Source organism: Calidris pugnax, unplaced genomic scaffold (assembly GCF_001431845.1).
Source record: "Calidris pugnax isolate Ruff unplaced genomic scaffold, ASM143184v1 scaffold188, whole genome shotgun sequence".
NCBI classification, from domain to species: Eukaryota; Metazoa; Chordata; class Aves; order Charadriiformes; family Scolopacidae; genus Calidris; species Calidris pugnax.
In genome coordinates this window covers 627,075-643,315 of record NW_015091257.1, presented here as the reverse complement: position 1 = coordinate 643,315, position 16,241 = coordinate 627,075, and the positions used below count along the sequence as shown (strand labels likewise).

At 45.0% G+C, this 16,241-nt stretch overlaps 1 protein-coding gene across 1 annotated transcript; it reads right to left on the bottom strand.

Annotated features, from left to right (window-relative positions):
• Positions 1-364: 364 nt before the first annotated feature.
• LOC106898777 (lysozyme g-like) lies at positions 365-8,445 on the bottom strand. The gene is made up of 6 exons (XM_014960218.1): positions 8,344-8,445; positions 3,437-3,510; positions 2,967-3,068; positions 2,511-2,707; positions 2,255-2,390; positions 365-1,516 (listed from the first exon to the last, which is right to left on the bottom strand). Exons 1-6 carry the CDS (start codon positions 8,439-8,441, stop codon positions 1,383-1,385), a joined length of 741 nt encoding a protein of 246 aa, XP_014815704.1. The 5' UTR covers positions 8,442-8,445; the 3' UTR covers positions 365-1,382.
• Positions 8,446-16,241: the final 7,796 nt, after the last annotated feature.

Here is a 16,241-nt window from a genome sequence, read left to right as displayed (position 1 = left end):
CAACTGGCCACCAGCTGGACCCTGTGACACTGACCACCATGCTTTGAGCCCGGTGACTTTCTAGCCAATCCAGTCCATGTCCTACCAGTCTGACTATAAGGATACTATGGCTGGCTGGGGCAAAGACCTTGCTAGGTCAAGGTATACCGTATCTGCTCCTCTCCCCTTCTATATAAAGCTGGTCGTCTCATCACAGGAGGCAAACAGGTTGGCCTGGGCACTGTTTACCCCTTTTAAACTCATCCTGACTGTTTTCAGCATGGTCCCTGATTGCGCCTGGGAGGACGTGTATCATAACTCTGTGCACTGTTAATGGCTTTGGATTGCATTTTCCTATCCATTTAGGGTACTTGCAGCCAGTGTTTTTCCTAATTATTTTGACATACAGTTATTCCCAGTCACAGAAGGTGTGCTCATCATGGAAGAATAAAGGAAGTCCCCTCAGCATGCAAGCAGATGTTGGTGGGACAGACCAAAACCAGCTCTTCCTTTTTCTCTGGAGAATGTGTCACTTAGTTCTGCAGGCATCAACCCTTCTCCTTTCCTTGCCTTTCCACTCTCCCACCCCCAAAACAGTTCAGTTCCAGGTCTAGAAGGAATAGGAGCACCAAAATATGCCAAACTCAGACATTGCTATTTTCCCTGGGTGTCACTCATCTACATGCAGCAGGGAGGAAAAAGAATTTTATGAAGCGCAAACATGTGTTTCATCCTGTTCCCTTCTCAGTTTCTCTATCTGCCTAAAATTAACATTGTACTTATCCAAACTTTGCTAACACACATAACAATGTGAATACATTGGAGACATGTTTCATTTGCTAATAACATTTTTATTCAATTTCTCTTTGCTTATTTCTATATGACCGAAAGCATCCATCTCTATTTTATGCATTTATATGAGAAGTTAACATTTGGAAAAAAATTGCTACTCCACAGCATAATGTAAATATCCAGCAGCTTTGAAAAAGAAAAAATAAATCATGATGCTAACACCCAAGGAAGAATTTTGCCTTTTTGGTTTCTTGAGAATGACAGATTTTGGCAGAAATGTGTTTTAAGATCTGGAAGGCAGCAAATTATCAACAGGAAAACAAGACAGTCCTCGTAACTCAGCGAAATATGTACGTAGGAGAAAAAAATATTAAGAATTTGGCAATATTCCCTTTGTAAAATCCAAACCATATTGCTTGTAAAGAAACGGCATGACATCTGTCTTACTGAATATTGTTTTAAAAATTTGGGGCTTTAGCCTGTTATGCATGTAAATAATTCCTGTACATTTGTATCTGTGTGGGTTTGCAGGGTACAGCTGCTCTGTGTCTTGGCTCCCTCAGAGTCGTGCATGTGATGGTAAGGAAGTTACTCAGTAGAGATTGCTGAGTCTAGTATCCGTGTTTCTTGTAATACTGGGCTCGTGCCACCACATCGTTGGAGTAGTCATCATGGGTGGTGCCAACGTCCATTCTGTCATAGCTTCGGACATTCCCAGCACCAGCGTTGTAGGCAGAAATCCCACCTGAAATAAAACACCAAAAGAAGTCATACAGACTTAAAAAAGGGAAAAAAAAGGGGAAAATTCCAGGCTTATGTGTTCTGCTTTTACTGGTTTTGAAGGCTTTCACTCATGGGAACTTTGAAAGGGGAGTAGGCAGCATTGCCTGCAAGCATCTTACAGTTATTCCAGAATCCACCAAAACATTGGCAAGATACTTCAGGTTTTGTGTTCACAGATACTTGCAGCTTGATGGACCCGTACCCTTTACTTGGCCCAGCACACACCCTTCGTTTACACTCATGAAATACAATAGAATAGACAAGAATAATATCATATCGTACACCTCAATTAGGTGTAGATATCATAGCAAACACTTCGGCTCCTTTGTGAAAAGAGATAGGGAGTAAACTGCTGGCCCCATTCAAGTACACCACGGAGCTGTTTGTTAACCAATATGGCTGCAGGAGGTTCCTCATGGTCAGATAAAGAAAGCTCAGCTCTGAGATAGAATAGATTTCAGGCGTATAAATATTTGCCACATAGTGGTGGAAATTCAGCGAGGCTGCCATACTAAGGAAAGGCAGAAACAACACAGAATTGACAAAGGTTGTCTTTTGCTGGTGAAATAAAAGAGGGGTGAAAAGCTAAGTGACAGCCTGTTAGAAACATGTTTTTTGAGGAACATGGGAACTAATTCAGTATGTTCTTGTCCTAAAGTTTTCCTTCTCTCCTGGACAAAACCTGTGGCCTGTGCCTTACCTTTCAGCTGTTGATCCTTTGTCCAGGTTGAGAACTTCTGCATTTTCTTTATCATCGAGACAAGTATCTCTGTGCCCTGCATAAGATGAGCTTCACTGTTCCATTTTCCCACAGGTTTGTGTGATCTTTTGTCGACCTAGGAATACCAAAACAACAGAAAGAAGTCATTTCTCTGCTGTAATGGATATGTTTAGGGGGCTTACTTTTATTTATATGCTATTTGTTTGTCAGGTTTTAGTGGAGCATCAGCAAATACCTGCATTAAACCAAATCCATTTCCATTGTCACCCCAGCCGTCCTTCAATATTTTGCCAACATGAGATTCCCGGGAGATGATGCCAGCAATCACGGCTGGTTCAACACACCATTTTTCTCCAGCTTTCTTAATGAGTGCTTTGTACTGATCCATAGCTTTTAGGTCCCTTTCAGCAATCTTTTGTGAGGCCTGAACTCCTGTAATTAAAATCAAAAGTAAAGATATTTGCTTAATAACTTTTAAAACTCAGAATTGTTTCTCACCTCTCTCCTTCTAACACAGACAGAATGATATCAACATTTTGTTTGCCTCGCCTCTGGGAGGAGGTAGAGGACTGCCTGTAAGGATATTATGCTGGCTCAGCAGCTAATGTGTTCAGCACTTTGGAAATGCAGAAGATTTGGGATTACTGTGCAATGGAAAAACAGATCCGACCGGCAGAAGCGGGATACTCACCACAGTAGGATAAACCCTCTGGCTTGGCAGTTTTACATGAAGCCCCAGGGGTTTTAATCCTGTCGACGCTGCCGTAGCAATCTGTGCGGCCCTGGGAGGCACCTGCAGAGGAGATACAGAAAGGCTCAAGCTGTAAAAACCCTTTTTTGTGACTGTCACGGAAAACCCAAGGGGGAGGCTGCACTTCAGAGAGGATGGGCTGCGGGGCACAGGAGCTGCGTGAGGCTGCCTCTGTCACTCCTTCTGCTGGAGAAGAGGTGAGGTCCTGCCCTGTACCCTGAGCCCATGTGTCCCTCAGAGGCCACCCCTCCTTCTGCAAGACTTGAAAGGGGACCTGAGCGCTCCCTCCTCCAATAGAATCTAGTGGCAACCGAGATTTTTGGGGGGGGGGGAGGTGGGGGGGAGGAGGTGCATCAAGGTCTCCTGCTTCCTGCTGCTTGGGGCAAGGCTGTGAGGGAGGCTGGACTTACCCAGGAGGGCCGCAAGGCCCAGCAGAGTGAGCATCGGGTACATGGAGTGGTTCTTTCTGAGAAGACGGAACAGCCTGAAAAATCAACCAGTCAGCATTGGCACACATGAAGACATCAACATATCTCACTGCTTAACAAATAAACACAAAGAAACTCTTCCTGAGCTGATGGGGTATTTCGCTTGGTTGGGTAGGCAAAGCAACACACAAATGGAGTCACATCTGTTTTTTATAAGAGACCCCAATGGCAGCTTTCCTCCTCTGGCACAAATCAGGCTGCAGATATTCATAAGAGATTTGTAAACCTCTCATTTCTGCTGATGTTTCAAACCCACATCTTCTGTGACATCTTGGTAACTTCCTCCAAATCTCAAATATTTTTTTTTCTCTTTCCTCCAAATCCCCAATATTTAAATCAGAAAAACCAAAATTAGTTATGTTCAGTGCCCTGTGCTGCTGCCCTCCCACCATGACAGCCTTTATTCCTTGTCCATATTCTGTGTACAAACTGCCTTCACCACCCCTGGAGAGCTTTGCCTGAATCTCCTGAGACTCTATACTCAGGAATTGGCATTTCAAGATGCAAGCTGTCTAAATCACTGTGGCCATCTACTTCAGGGCGAGTTGTGCTGTGGGAGCACCCATTTTCTCTCACTGACTGTGAGGGAAGCTTAGGAAGATAGGCTCACATATGGAAGAGAGCCATCTAAATTTTGGTGACCTAAATCCAAAACTACAGGACAAATCTTGGTAGCGTTATTCATAGAATCATAGAATGGCTAGAGTTGGAAGGGACCTTAAAGATCATCTTGTTCCAACCCCCCTGCCATGGGCAGGGACACCTCCCGCTAGAGCAGGTTGCTCAAAGCCCCATCCAGCCTGGCCTTGAACACCTCCAGGGATGGGGCATCCATGACCTCCCTGGGCAACCTGTTCCAGTGTCTCACCACCCTCACAGTAAAGAATTTCTTTCTAGTATCTAATCTACATCTCCCCTCTTCCAGCTTAAAACCATTACCCCTTGTCTTATCACTACACTTACCGTCAAAGAGTACCTCTCCAGCTCTCCTGTAGGCTCCCTTCAGATATTCAAGCAGAAATCTCACATAGCCAGCTCTCCTGTAGGCTCCCTTCGGATATTCAAGCAGAAATCTCACATAAGAAAAAGCTGCAGCCCCTGGGCTGCCAAGGAGTTGGTATTGCTGAAGGGAATGAGAAGAGCTCCCACCCTGAGCAGTAGTATCTTACTTACTTGTCTGCAGCTCAGCTTCTGGCACAGATCTGAGCTCTGGGGAAGTTTAATATATAGGGAAACTACCTTCCGTTGTGTGGTAATCTGACACTGGGATGAATGTATTGGGCTGTGGTGGTGTGAGACTTAACAGCACTTTTTTTTCTCATGTAAACAGAACCTCTTGTACTATAGACATTGGCATGGTGGCAAGTATATTCTTGGGAGTGGCATTTCCCAGATTTCCAAGGGGAAAAAAAAGCACCCTATTTTTCTCTGGGCGTCTCTCCACCTACAGTTGATACTTCACACCCTATTCCTGAAGGGAAACATTGTGAGGGCTGAGCTAAAGGCCCAGCATCCAGCTGTTCTGGAGGTGTTTGCCCAGTCCCATCCTGGCATCCTGGGCTATATCCCTACTGCTCAAGAAAAGGGGGCAGGGACTGACCCTCGGGTATGTAGTGTGGAGGGGCTTGCAGCCCTGCTGCCTGGGCTAGCACTCTTCTGAGTGTCCAGGATGGTGGCCCATCTCCCCCTGCCTGGGGAAATGCTCTCACGACAGCATGTTCCACTGACATCACTTGTCAGCAGAAAAAAAGTAATGATGCCTTGTCAGTTCAGCTTTTTTTTCTTCTTTCATAATAGGTTTGAACAAGCCCAATGCATCTCTGAAATGATTCACACAACCCTTTGTCTCAACATTTCTCTCTGCTGCGAAGGGGAGAGGTTTCTGGCATATGCCTGCTTGTGAGTAGAGAGACTGTAATGAGCCAGGTGTTTCCAATCACCAAAAATGTGTTTGCCACCTGGGGACAGATATCAGTGCTAAGGATACCAGTGTCATGTTAGCAAGGGGTTATTTGTCTGCAGTTGCCCAAGTCAGAGGGTCTTGGAGCCCCTTGCCCCCTTCATCTACAAGAAAGGCAAAAAGGAGGATCCAGAAAACTATAGACCTGTCAGCCTGACCTCAATACCATGGAGCAGGTCAGCCTGAGTGCCATCACAAAACCATATCATGGGCAACCAGGGGATCAGACCTAGTAAACATGGGTTTATGAAAGGCAGGTCCTGCCAGATGAACCTGATCTCCTTCTATGACAAGATGACCCGATTATTGAACGAGGGAAAGGCTGTGGATAATTATCTACCTGGACTTCCAAAAAGCATTTGACACTGTTCCCCGTAGAATTCTAGTGGAAAAACTAGCTGCACATGGCCTGGATGAGCATCCAATCTGCTGGATCAAGCACTGGCTGTCTGGACGGTCCCAAAGAGTGGTGCTCAATGGAGTTAAATCCGGCTGGTGGCTGGTCACAAGTGGTGTTCTCCAGGGCTCAGTGTTGGGACCATTTCTGTTTAACATCTTCATTGATGATCTTGATAATGACATAGGGTGTATCATCAGTAAGTTCGCAGATGACACCAAGTTAAGCGGGACTGTTGATCTGCATGAGGGTAGGGAGGCTCTACAGAGAGACTTAGATAGGTTGGATCAATGGGCCAACATTAATGGTATGAGCTTCAACAAGACCAAGTGCCAGGTTCTGCACTTGGGCCACAACAACCCCAGGCATCCGTACAGGCTTGGGGAAGTGTGACTGGAAAGCTGTCATCCTGGCTTGTATTAGAAATAGTCCAGCAGAAGTAGGGAGGTGATTGTTCCCCTGTTCTCAGCACTGGTGGGGCCCCACCTGGAGTATTGTGTCCAGTTCTGGGCACCTCAATACAAGAGAGATCTTGAGATGCTGGAGCGGGTGCAGAGGAGGGCAACAAAGCTGTTGAAGGGCCTGGAGAATAAATTGTACGAAGAACAATTGAGGGAGCTGAGACTGTTTACTTTGAGGAAGAGGAAACCTCATCACTCTCTACAACTACTTGAAAGGACACTGTAGAGAGGTTGGTGCTGGTCTCTTCTCACAAGCAATTAGTGATAGAACAAGAGGGAATGGATTCAAGCTGCAACAGGGAAGGTTTAGACTGGATATTAGGAAACAATTCTTCACAGGAAGATTGGTCAGACACTGGAATAGGCTGCCCAGGGAGGTGGTTGAGTCACCATCCCTGGATGTGTTTAAGAGTCGTTTAGATGTGGTGTTGGGGCATATGGTGTTGGGGGATATGGTGTAGGGAAGAACTTGTAGAGTAGGGTAGATGGTTGGACTCGATGATACAAAGGGTCTTACCCAACCTGAATGATTCTATGATTCCACTAAGCTGCTGCCTTCCCTTGAGAGACCTCTCCCTCCCTTCACTCACCAACCACGTTTCTGCACACTCACAACCCTTTCCCTGACACCTCACGTGCCAAAAATACCACAGGGGAAGGTAGTATTGCCCACTGCAGGTGGGGGAGTCTGGTTCATGTCTTTGAAGGCTGAGGTCAGTCTCCAAATGGTGCATAGGGGGCAGGAAACAAAGCACAGGAGGGCTTGTTGGGCACAGCTTTATTAGCGGTGGGTGTGACTTGTTCTGCCAATGCTCTTCTTTGCAAGCCCCGGTTTCCTTTGATGCTGTGTATGCACGGGGTCTTGTCCCACCTCTTACAGCGTCTTCAGAAGATGGATTCACTGCATAAGGCTGGCTCTGAAGAAAGAAGCGGCACGCTGTTCCTCCAGGTTTACCTTTGTTATTTAATACCCGTTATTTAATACCTGAGTGCCTCGTAGACCTGGCATATTTGCTTGAGAAGATTGATGTTTTAACATTATCTCTTGGAAATCTCACGGAAGGAGAAGCTGATAATAAACAGTGAGTGGGGATTTCCACCCACTTTTAGTTGGAGCAAGGCAAATAACACTGAACCAGTTATTAACCGGTTGCTGTGGTCACCAGACTAGCTGAACTTGTCTCTGTGCCCTTTCTCTGTCTCCTCCAGGAGCCCCCTGGCACTGCACAGTTTCACCTCTCCCATGGAGCCCGTGTTCCCATGGTGGGACCACAGTGCTGGCTTTCCCAGCCACTTTGCTCTCATCTGACCCTGTAGTTTATTCTCCCTGGAAGTCTGCAGTCAGAGGAATGAGGTGACCCAAAACAACCTTCTTAAAATGTTGCTTTATCTCTAAAAGCAAAGCCTAGCTTTGCGGGAAGGAGGGCAGCAGATGTCTAAGTGCCACTTAATATGCTGGGTGAGCTGTTTCAGTCCAGGCCCATTTTACTTAGGGTGTTGGTATCATTGTTCTGCTGATTATCCTTTGCCCAGCCCTTGAATGACTGAATCCTAAACCATGTTGGGGCTCCCAGAGCCAATGTGAAAAGCTCCTCTGTGCAGCAACCTGTGCTGCATCCATCTGCTTCATGTCGTGGATGGAGTGATGCATTTCATTTGGGAAGAGAAGCAGCGATATATTTATTGATATAAAACAGGGATTTAGCAATGTTTGATAGTGTATGTGACATTGTTTTAACAAGATTCGATGGCAAGGCACACTTGGTTATCTATGGCATAGAGAATACAATCAGACAGAGCTGTCAGGGAGACCCTCCTGTTAAGTCAAAGTTCAGAAAGAACCTCCTTGCTTTCTAAACTCCTTCTCAAAGAGGAGTCTAGGTGCAGCTGGATCCAAGCCTAGTCTCAGACTTGGTTAACATTTTAAGTCTAAAGGATTATATATGCACAATCAATACCTCTATATTACTTAGCTAAGATTTCAAAGTTTAGCAAACTATTAGTCACTTACCGAGGATCTGTTGTGGCAAGGAATCTCTGAGTCTTGAGAAGTAACCTGGAGAGGCATCCCTGCTCAAGGGGAGATCCTGGTGTACAGCCCACTGCCATGCAGGAGAGCTCAAAAGGCTCTTGGGCTGTACAGTTTTTATGGGGGTAAGAAGATTGACCTTTAGTCAGATTTGCATATTGACCACAGTACCAGTACTGAGGTTAGGTGGGTGCATTGCTCAAGTTAGACCTTGACTATTGTGTTGTTATCTGTCTCTCCAAAACCACACTGAGCTGAGTGCGGCCATCACAACTAGACGTATCCATTATGACCACCACTGGTGGTTGTCACTTGGACAGGGTTATGGGAGATAAAGGTCAGGTTGGTGGTGGAGCACATGGTCACACTCTGCTCTGTGACTATAGCTGATTCATCTTATTCTCACAGAGTGGTGGTACAGTCACCTCTTGCCTCTGTGCCATAAATAACGTATTGGTAACTTACGTGTTTACAAGTCCACGGTAAGTAGATAGGGAAGTATTACTATTTGCTATGTATTAGCTTGTATGTTTTGGATGGTTGGAGTTGGGTTATTAGTTTTATCATGTACCAAGCCTGTATATACAATATGATCAAAAGCAATAGACACCTTAATCACAACTGGTGAAGCATGAGATTAAAAACGCCCGTTGCCTCCAGTGACCGTCTGTTGTGGTTTGGGCTGGGCTGGCCACTGAGACAAATGACAGATGCTCTCCCCCACCTCGCTCTCCAAGGAGAGGAATATGGTGTAGGGAAGAACTTGTAGAGTAGGGTAGATGGTTGGACTCGATGATACAAAGGGTCTTACCCAACCTGAATGATTCTATGATTCCACTAAGCTGCTGCCTTCCCTTGAGAGACCTCTCCCTCCCTTCACTCACCAACCACGTTTCTGCACACTCACAACCCTTTCCCTGACACCTCACGTGCCAAAAATACCACAGGGGAAGGTAGTATTGCCCACTGCAGGTGGGGGAGTCTGGTTCATGTCTTTGAAGGCTGAGGTCAGTCTCCAAATGGTGCATAGGGGGCAGGAAACAAAGCACAGGAGGGCTTGTTGGGCACAGCTTTATTAGCGGTGGGTGTGACTTGTTCTGCCAATGCTCTTCTTTGCAAGCCCCGGTTTCCTTTGATGCTGTGTATGCACGGGGTCTTGTCCCACCTCTTACAGCGTCTTCAGAAGATGGATTCACTGCATAAGGCTGGCTCTGAAGAAAGAAGCGGCACGCTGTTCCTCCAGGTTTACCTTTGTTATTTAATACCCGTTATTTAATACCTGAGTGCCTCGTAGACCTGGCATATTTGCTTGAGAAGATTGATGTTTTAACATTATCTCTTGGAAATCTCACGGAAGGAGAAGCTGATAATAAACAGTGAGTGGGGATTTCCACCCACTTTTAGTTGGAGCAAGGCAAATAACACTGAACCAGTTATTAACCGGTTGCTGTGGTCACCAGACTAGCTGAACTTGTCTCTGTGCCCTTTCTCTGTCTCCTCCAGGAGCCCCCTGGCACTGCACAGTTTCACCTCTCCCATGGAGCCCGTGTTCCCATGGTGGGACCACAGTGCTGGCTTTCCCAGCCACTTTGCTCTCATCTGACCCTGTAGTTTATTCTCCCTGGAAGTCTGCAGTCAGAGGAATGAGGTGACCCAAAACAACCTTCTTAAAATGTTGCTTTATCTCTAAAAGCAAAGCCTAGCTTTGCGGGAAGGAGGGCAGCAGATGTCTAAGTGCCACTTAATATGCTGGGTGAGCTGTTTCAGTCCAGGCCCATTTTACTTAGGGTGTTGGTATCATTGTTCTGCTGATTATCCTTTGCCCAGCCCTTGAATGACTGAATCCTAAACCATGTTGGGGCTCCCAGAGCCAATGTGAAAAGCTCCTCTGTGCAGCAACCTGTGCTGCATCCATCTGCTTCATGTCGTGGATGGAGTGATGCATTTCATTTGGGAAGAGAAGCAGCGATATATTTATTGATATAAAACAGGGATTTAGCAATGTTTGATAGTGTATGTGACATTGTTTTAACAAGATTCGATGGCAAGGCACACTTGGTTATCTATGGCATAGAGAATACAATCAGACAGAGCTGTCAGGGAGACCCTCCTGTTAAGTCAAAGTTCAGAAAGAACCTCCTTGCTTTCTAAACTCCTTCTCAAAGAGGAGTCTAGGTGCAGCTGGATCCAAGCCTAGTCTCAGACTTGGTTAACATTTTAAGTCTAAAGGATTATATATGCACAATCAATACTTTATATTACTTAGCTAAGATTTCAAAGTTTAGCAAACTATTAGTCACTTACCGAGGATCTGTTGTGGCAAGGAATCTCTGAGTCTTGAGAAGTAACCTGGAGAGGCATCCCTGCTCAAGGGGAGATCCTGGTGTACAGCCCACTGCCATGCAGGAGAGCTCAAAAGGCTCTTGGGCTGTACAGTTTTTATGGGGGTAAGAAGATTGACCTTTAGTCAGATTTGCATATTGACCACAGTACCAGTACTGAGGTTAGGTGGGTGCATTGCTCAAGTTAGACCTTGACTATTGTGTTGTTATCTGTCTCTCCAAAACCACACTGAGCTGAGTGCGGCCATCACAACTAGACGTATCCATTATGACCACCACTGGTGGTTGTCACTTGGACAGGGTTATGGGAGATAAAGGTCAGGTTGGTGGTGGAGCACATGGTCACACTCTGCTCTGTGACTATAGCTGATTCATCTTATTCTCACAGAGTGGTGGTACAGTCACCTCTTGCCTCTGTGCCATAAATAACGTATTGGTAACTTACGTGTTTACAAGTCCACGGTAAGTAGATAGGGAAGTATTACTATTTGCTATGTATTAGCTTGTATGTTTTGGATGGTTGGAGTTGGGTTATTAGTTTTATCATGTACCAAGCCTGTATATACAATATGATCAAAAGCAATAGACACCTTAATCACAACTGGTGAAGCATGAGATTAAAAACGCCCGTTGCCTCCAGTGACCGTCTGTTGTGGTTTGGGCTGGGCTGGCCACTGAGACAAATGACAGATGCTCTCCCCCACCTCGCTCTCCAAGGAGAGGAAAGGGAGAGATAAAGAGATTTATGAGTTTAGGAAAAAACTAAACTACTTTAATGAAAATATTAATAAGTTATTAAAAAAGAAAATAATAAAATCTATTCAATATATACAAACCCATGATGATCACATCAACAGCAGGCACAGGGAAAGTCCCAGACTGGACTCAGTGATGGATGTGAGCTGGATTCCAGATCTGGATTGCTCAGATCACAATCAAGGGCAGACAGCGTCCTCCTTGGACACTGGCCATTGAAGAAAGAGGCTGCCCCTTTGATCCCTTAGCTTTTATACTGAGAGCCATGCAGATAGGATGGGATACCCTGTTAGTCAATTTTGGGTCACCTGTCCTGTCTGCTCCTCTCCACAGGTGTGACCCCTCTACACTTTTCCACTTGTGACCCTCCAGCAGAGCAAATAACATAGTTAGCTGACCTTGGCTGTTATAGCAAGCTCTCTGCATACCATTCCTTGGCATAATCAGGTCTTATCACTCCGAGAGCAAACAGTTTCTGCACAATAGGCTCTTAATTTCAGAGAGTTTAGTTAGTTAGAAGAAGCTTAGCTAAAAAGTAAAATTACTGAACAGAAAATTGGTTCTGTTTAACCCCAAACCAGGACACCATCCAAGAAGAATTTCCTACCAATGGTGTTCTCCATCTTTCTTCACTCTTTCCAAGACACAGTGTATCTCTTTTGTATCATGCTGAAACGTGAATAAAGTTTTTTGTCCATTGTTTCAGACTCATTCTAGCAACTGACACAGGTCATCGTGTAGTAGTTTCTTCACCAATATAATATTCATTCTGATGGTGGTAGGCAATAAATCTTGACTCAATGTATAATTATATTGTAACAATCAATTAAGATGTTATAATTGAATTCACATCCCGTATTGAATAATTGAATTGAATAATTGAAGTCACGTCCCATAACTTTATTAAAGTTGCAAATGCAAATATTTGAGTGATTGCTTATATGTACACCTCTGAGAATGGAGATTCTGCAGCCTCCCTGTGCAACCTGGTACAGTGTTTAACCACCTGCCATTTTTTGTGAAAAACTCTTTTTCTTTTATCAAGTCCAAATTTGCCTTGTTGCAACATGTGACTGGTCCTTCTAACCCTCTTGCTATGCGACTCTGAGAAAAGTATGTCTCCATCTTCTCTGTAAGCTCCACAGAGGTATCTGGAAATGTCTCTGAAAACCCTTGTCTTCTCCAGGCTGAGCAGATCTAGTTCCCTCAGCCTCTGCTTGTATAAATTGTTGTTCTCCAGCTTGGTACACCGGCCTACAGTGTGTCAGTGTCCATTTCATACTGGGGAGCCCAAAACTCAGCACAAGTCTCAAGAAGCTGGGAGGGATCACTTCACTGGACCTGCTGGTCATACTTTTCCTAATGCAGCCCAGGTAGCTGTTAGCCGCCTTTGCTGCAAGGGTGCGTTACCCACATGTCACCTTGGTCAAACTGTTGTCTGGGCTTTCTCTGCAGAGCTGCTTTCAAACTGGCTGGTCTCCAGCATGTACTGGTGCCTGGGGCTTTTCTGTCCCTGGTGAGGGACTTGGCAGCACCTGTAGTTGAATTTAATGAGATTCCTGTCCAGCCTGTCCACATTCCTCTGACCGGCAGTCCCGTCCCACCAAGCGCCTGTGAACTTGCAAGTAGTGCTCTCTGTCCCATGTTGGTACTGAGGATACTAAACAGTACTAGCTGCAGGATCAGTCCCCAAGTACCCTTGTAGCTGGCCACCAGCGAGAGTTTGAAGTGCTGGCCATCAGCCTTTGGCCACAGCAGCCCAGCTAGCTCTTCAGCCTCCATACAGAGCAACCTGACAGTCCTGCTGCTAAAATAGCTTTGATGTGTGGTAAGTCCGTGATACCTATCTATAGAACATACAGCAAGTGCCACGATGATCCAGCCAATAAACAGTATTCAGACTGCAGGGCACTGGATAAAATTGGAACCAGCTACTCTTTACTCTTCTCTCTTGTGTCTGGACGGAGGGAAGGACAGCCTCCGGCAATTAGACGCTGCAGGGAAGACATCTGTGGAATAACATATTCCACTCCATGACCCTTGTGGCTCAAGCATGCAGCCATGTCTTGTTAGAGATTGTCTCTGTTCCTAAGGAAAAGGTACCAAAAAATATGCTGCCAGGATTGTTATTATTATGACAGGAATTTATAGTTCTGATTTCTGTAACCATAAATATATTCAAGCCCCTCCTTGAATTTTTGTCAGTTCCTTGATCTGAATCAACTGAGGTGTGACTGAATAGGTAGGGGATTCATAAAATAAGACCTGATTTAAAGGACATAAATGGGAGTAATTTTCTCCATGCCTGCCTTCCAGCAAAAAACATTTCCAGTTCTTGGAAATGAAGAGGTTTTGGAAGCCTGAGAGCAGCTCACGGGGTGAAGGCACAAGAGAGTCTCAGGTCAGCTGCGTCCTCACTGTGTGGGTTTTTTCATGCTCTTGAACATTTCTTCTCTATTGCTAATCCGCTTAATAAGGATAGGCTAAGAAATGAGTGATCCTAGTTACGCCTTCAGGGGAGAAACTAGGCTAATGTGTAAGCTTCCCAGAACAATTTAGCCCATTTAAGCTGTGGGAGGTTACCCAGCCAGTGGCAGGGAAGTGGGATGCTCTGGTTGCTGGGAGTTCCTGTGCAGAGGGCAGGTCCCTTCTCCAGAGGCTGCACCATGGGGAAATGGACAAGCTTGTAGATGCCTGAGGCATGTGAGGAACTGGCGAAACTTCATGGACAAGAGGAACAGCCTAGAAGGGGTAGGATGCACCTGAGCTGTAATGCAGCCAGGTTGTGGCACTGGAAATTAAAGACCTTGTAGAGGTTCATTTCCACTAGAAGCAAGGGAAGGCTGAAAGATGCAGAGGACTACCTGATCTGAACTGATGTGATGGTGGACATGGCTGACATACATGGTGGACAAGGCTGACATTCAGTTTACCTCTGAAAAAGTCAGGAGAGAAATAAACAGCACAGTCACCATAAATGGAAAGACAAAATAGACGGAATACAGTGGCAAGAGTTTGGCACATGCAATATTAAGCACTGAAGTGAGGGCAAATTTAAAAATGCTTCTGCATAGTTGCTAGAGGCTTCGAAAACAAGCCTGAAGAACCCAAATGCCTGCTGCCAAATGGCAACCCGAGGAAGCAAGCAGCTTAAGGACTTGGTGGAGGCTAGGAAACCAATGAGATTCAGCACTGCCAGCCTGATAGGAATGACAGAGTAGGGTGTGAGGTGGAGGAGTGATGCCGTATGTGAAAGATAAAAGTGTAACAGCATAAAAATATTACAGGAGAAGAGAAGCACTCTAAAAACCTGTGGGTGGAAATCACAGTTGCTATTGATAAAAATGCCGAAGTAGAACCGTACAGTTGATCCTTCATGAGGACAGTGATAGTGGTCAGTGACACCAGAGAAGAAGCAAATACAGGACAGTGATATGAGTTGGAGCCTGCCTACAGTCTGGGTCAGCACCTCATCAGGATGAGATGCAGAAGCAGAATTTTTGGTGGCAATAAATCACTGCTTCCAGGAAGAGCTGGTCTGGGAACCCACAAAAGCAAGTACTGGGGATCAGTACAACGGCTTCATCTGAGGAGTTTTAGTGGGACACTGCTCTGAGGCTGCAATTCCACGACATGACCCTTTTTAACACTGAAACAGGGAAAAGCATTCCATGTTCATCTGATATGGGAGTATCTGGTTTTCAGGAAGACAAGTTTCCAGCAGAAAGGAGCAGCCCCAAACCAAAGAAGCCTGCAAACATCCTGGAGGCTGTTCAAGAATACCAGGTTAGAAGCCCACGTTAAAAGGATGCCGCAATGTTGCAGTAAAATTGATATTAACTAGAAAAAGGAAACGGACTTGTAATTGAAGCAACCAAGGGAAGCTGCCACTGCTGCTGAAAGTCCTCTATATGGCCCCAACCGTATTTGATCATTTATTGAGAAATAGCAACTAGACATGATTTATCTAGGATTAAATTAAGGAACTAACTACTAGACAATGTAGCTTTGTTAATAAGCAGGATATTTCTGTCAAGAGAATGATGAACTGTAGGCCTTGTCAGCAAACCAAGAAAACCACCTGGAACTGCCAAGATTAGAGGACAAGTAGGTAAAAGGCAATTTCAGCAGGGGAAGATTGTGACTACCAATTCATTGACCACCTACCCAAATGATACCACCTACTCAAAAGAGAACAATGGAAGAAGAAGACAGAGTCTGCACACTAATTTACATAGGAAATGAAGAAATCTCAACCAATCATGAAAGAGAATAGCAATGAATATGTATTAATTATTAGAATATTTAATAATCACTGTACAAAAAGGGACATTTTTGAAACTAAGATGTGCTCCCTTGGTACAAGCACCCCTTATCTGCACATTAATGGAATAAACTTGGAAATACTTCTGCTCTGTGTGTTATTGGCTTGCACATCAGATAAAGAATTCAGATTTGGGACAACAGTAATGCAAGAAAAAAACAAAATGTTGCCCTCTGAAAGGAAGTGTTAGGTCACAGCCAAAAGGATAAAGCTGCTGTGCAGGAAATGGAAAACTTGTCCATATGAGAATTGGTTGTAAATTGATATAAAACACAGGAGGTCACATGTAAAAAAGAAAAAGGACTGAAAAAAACATTTTGGAGAGTGTCCTGCAAGAGACACTCAAACTGTTAGCAAAAGTCTTCAAATACATCAAAAGTAGCTAGGAGAAGGTTAGGCCTTCTTGGTGAAAAAGGTGTGAAAGGGGCACTCAGGGGTGACAAAGCCTTAGTAGTCCT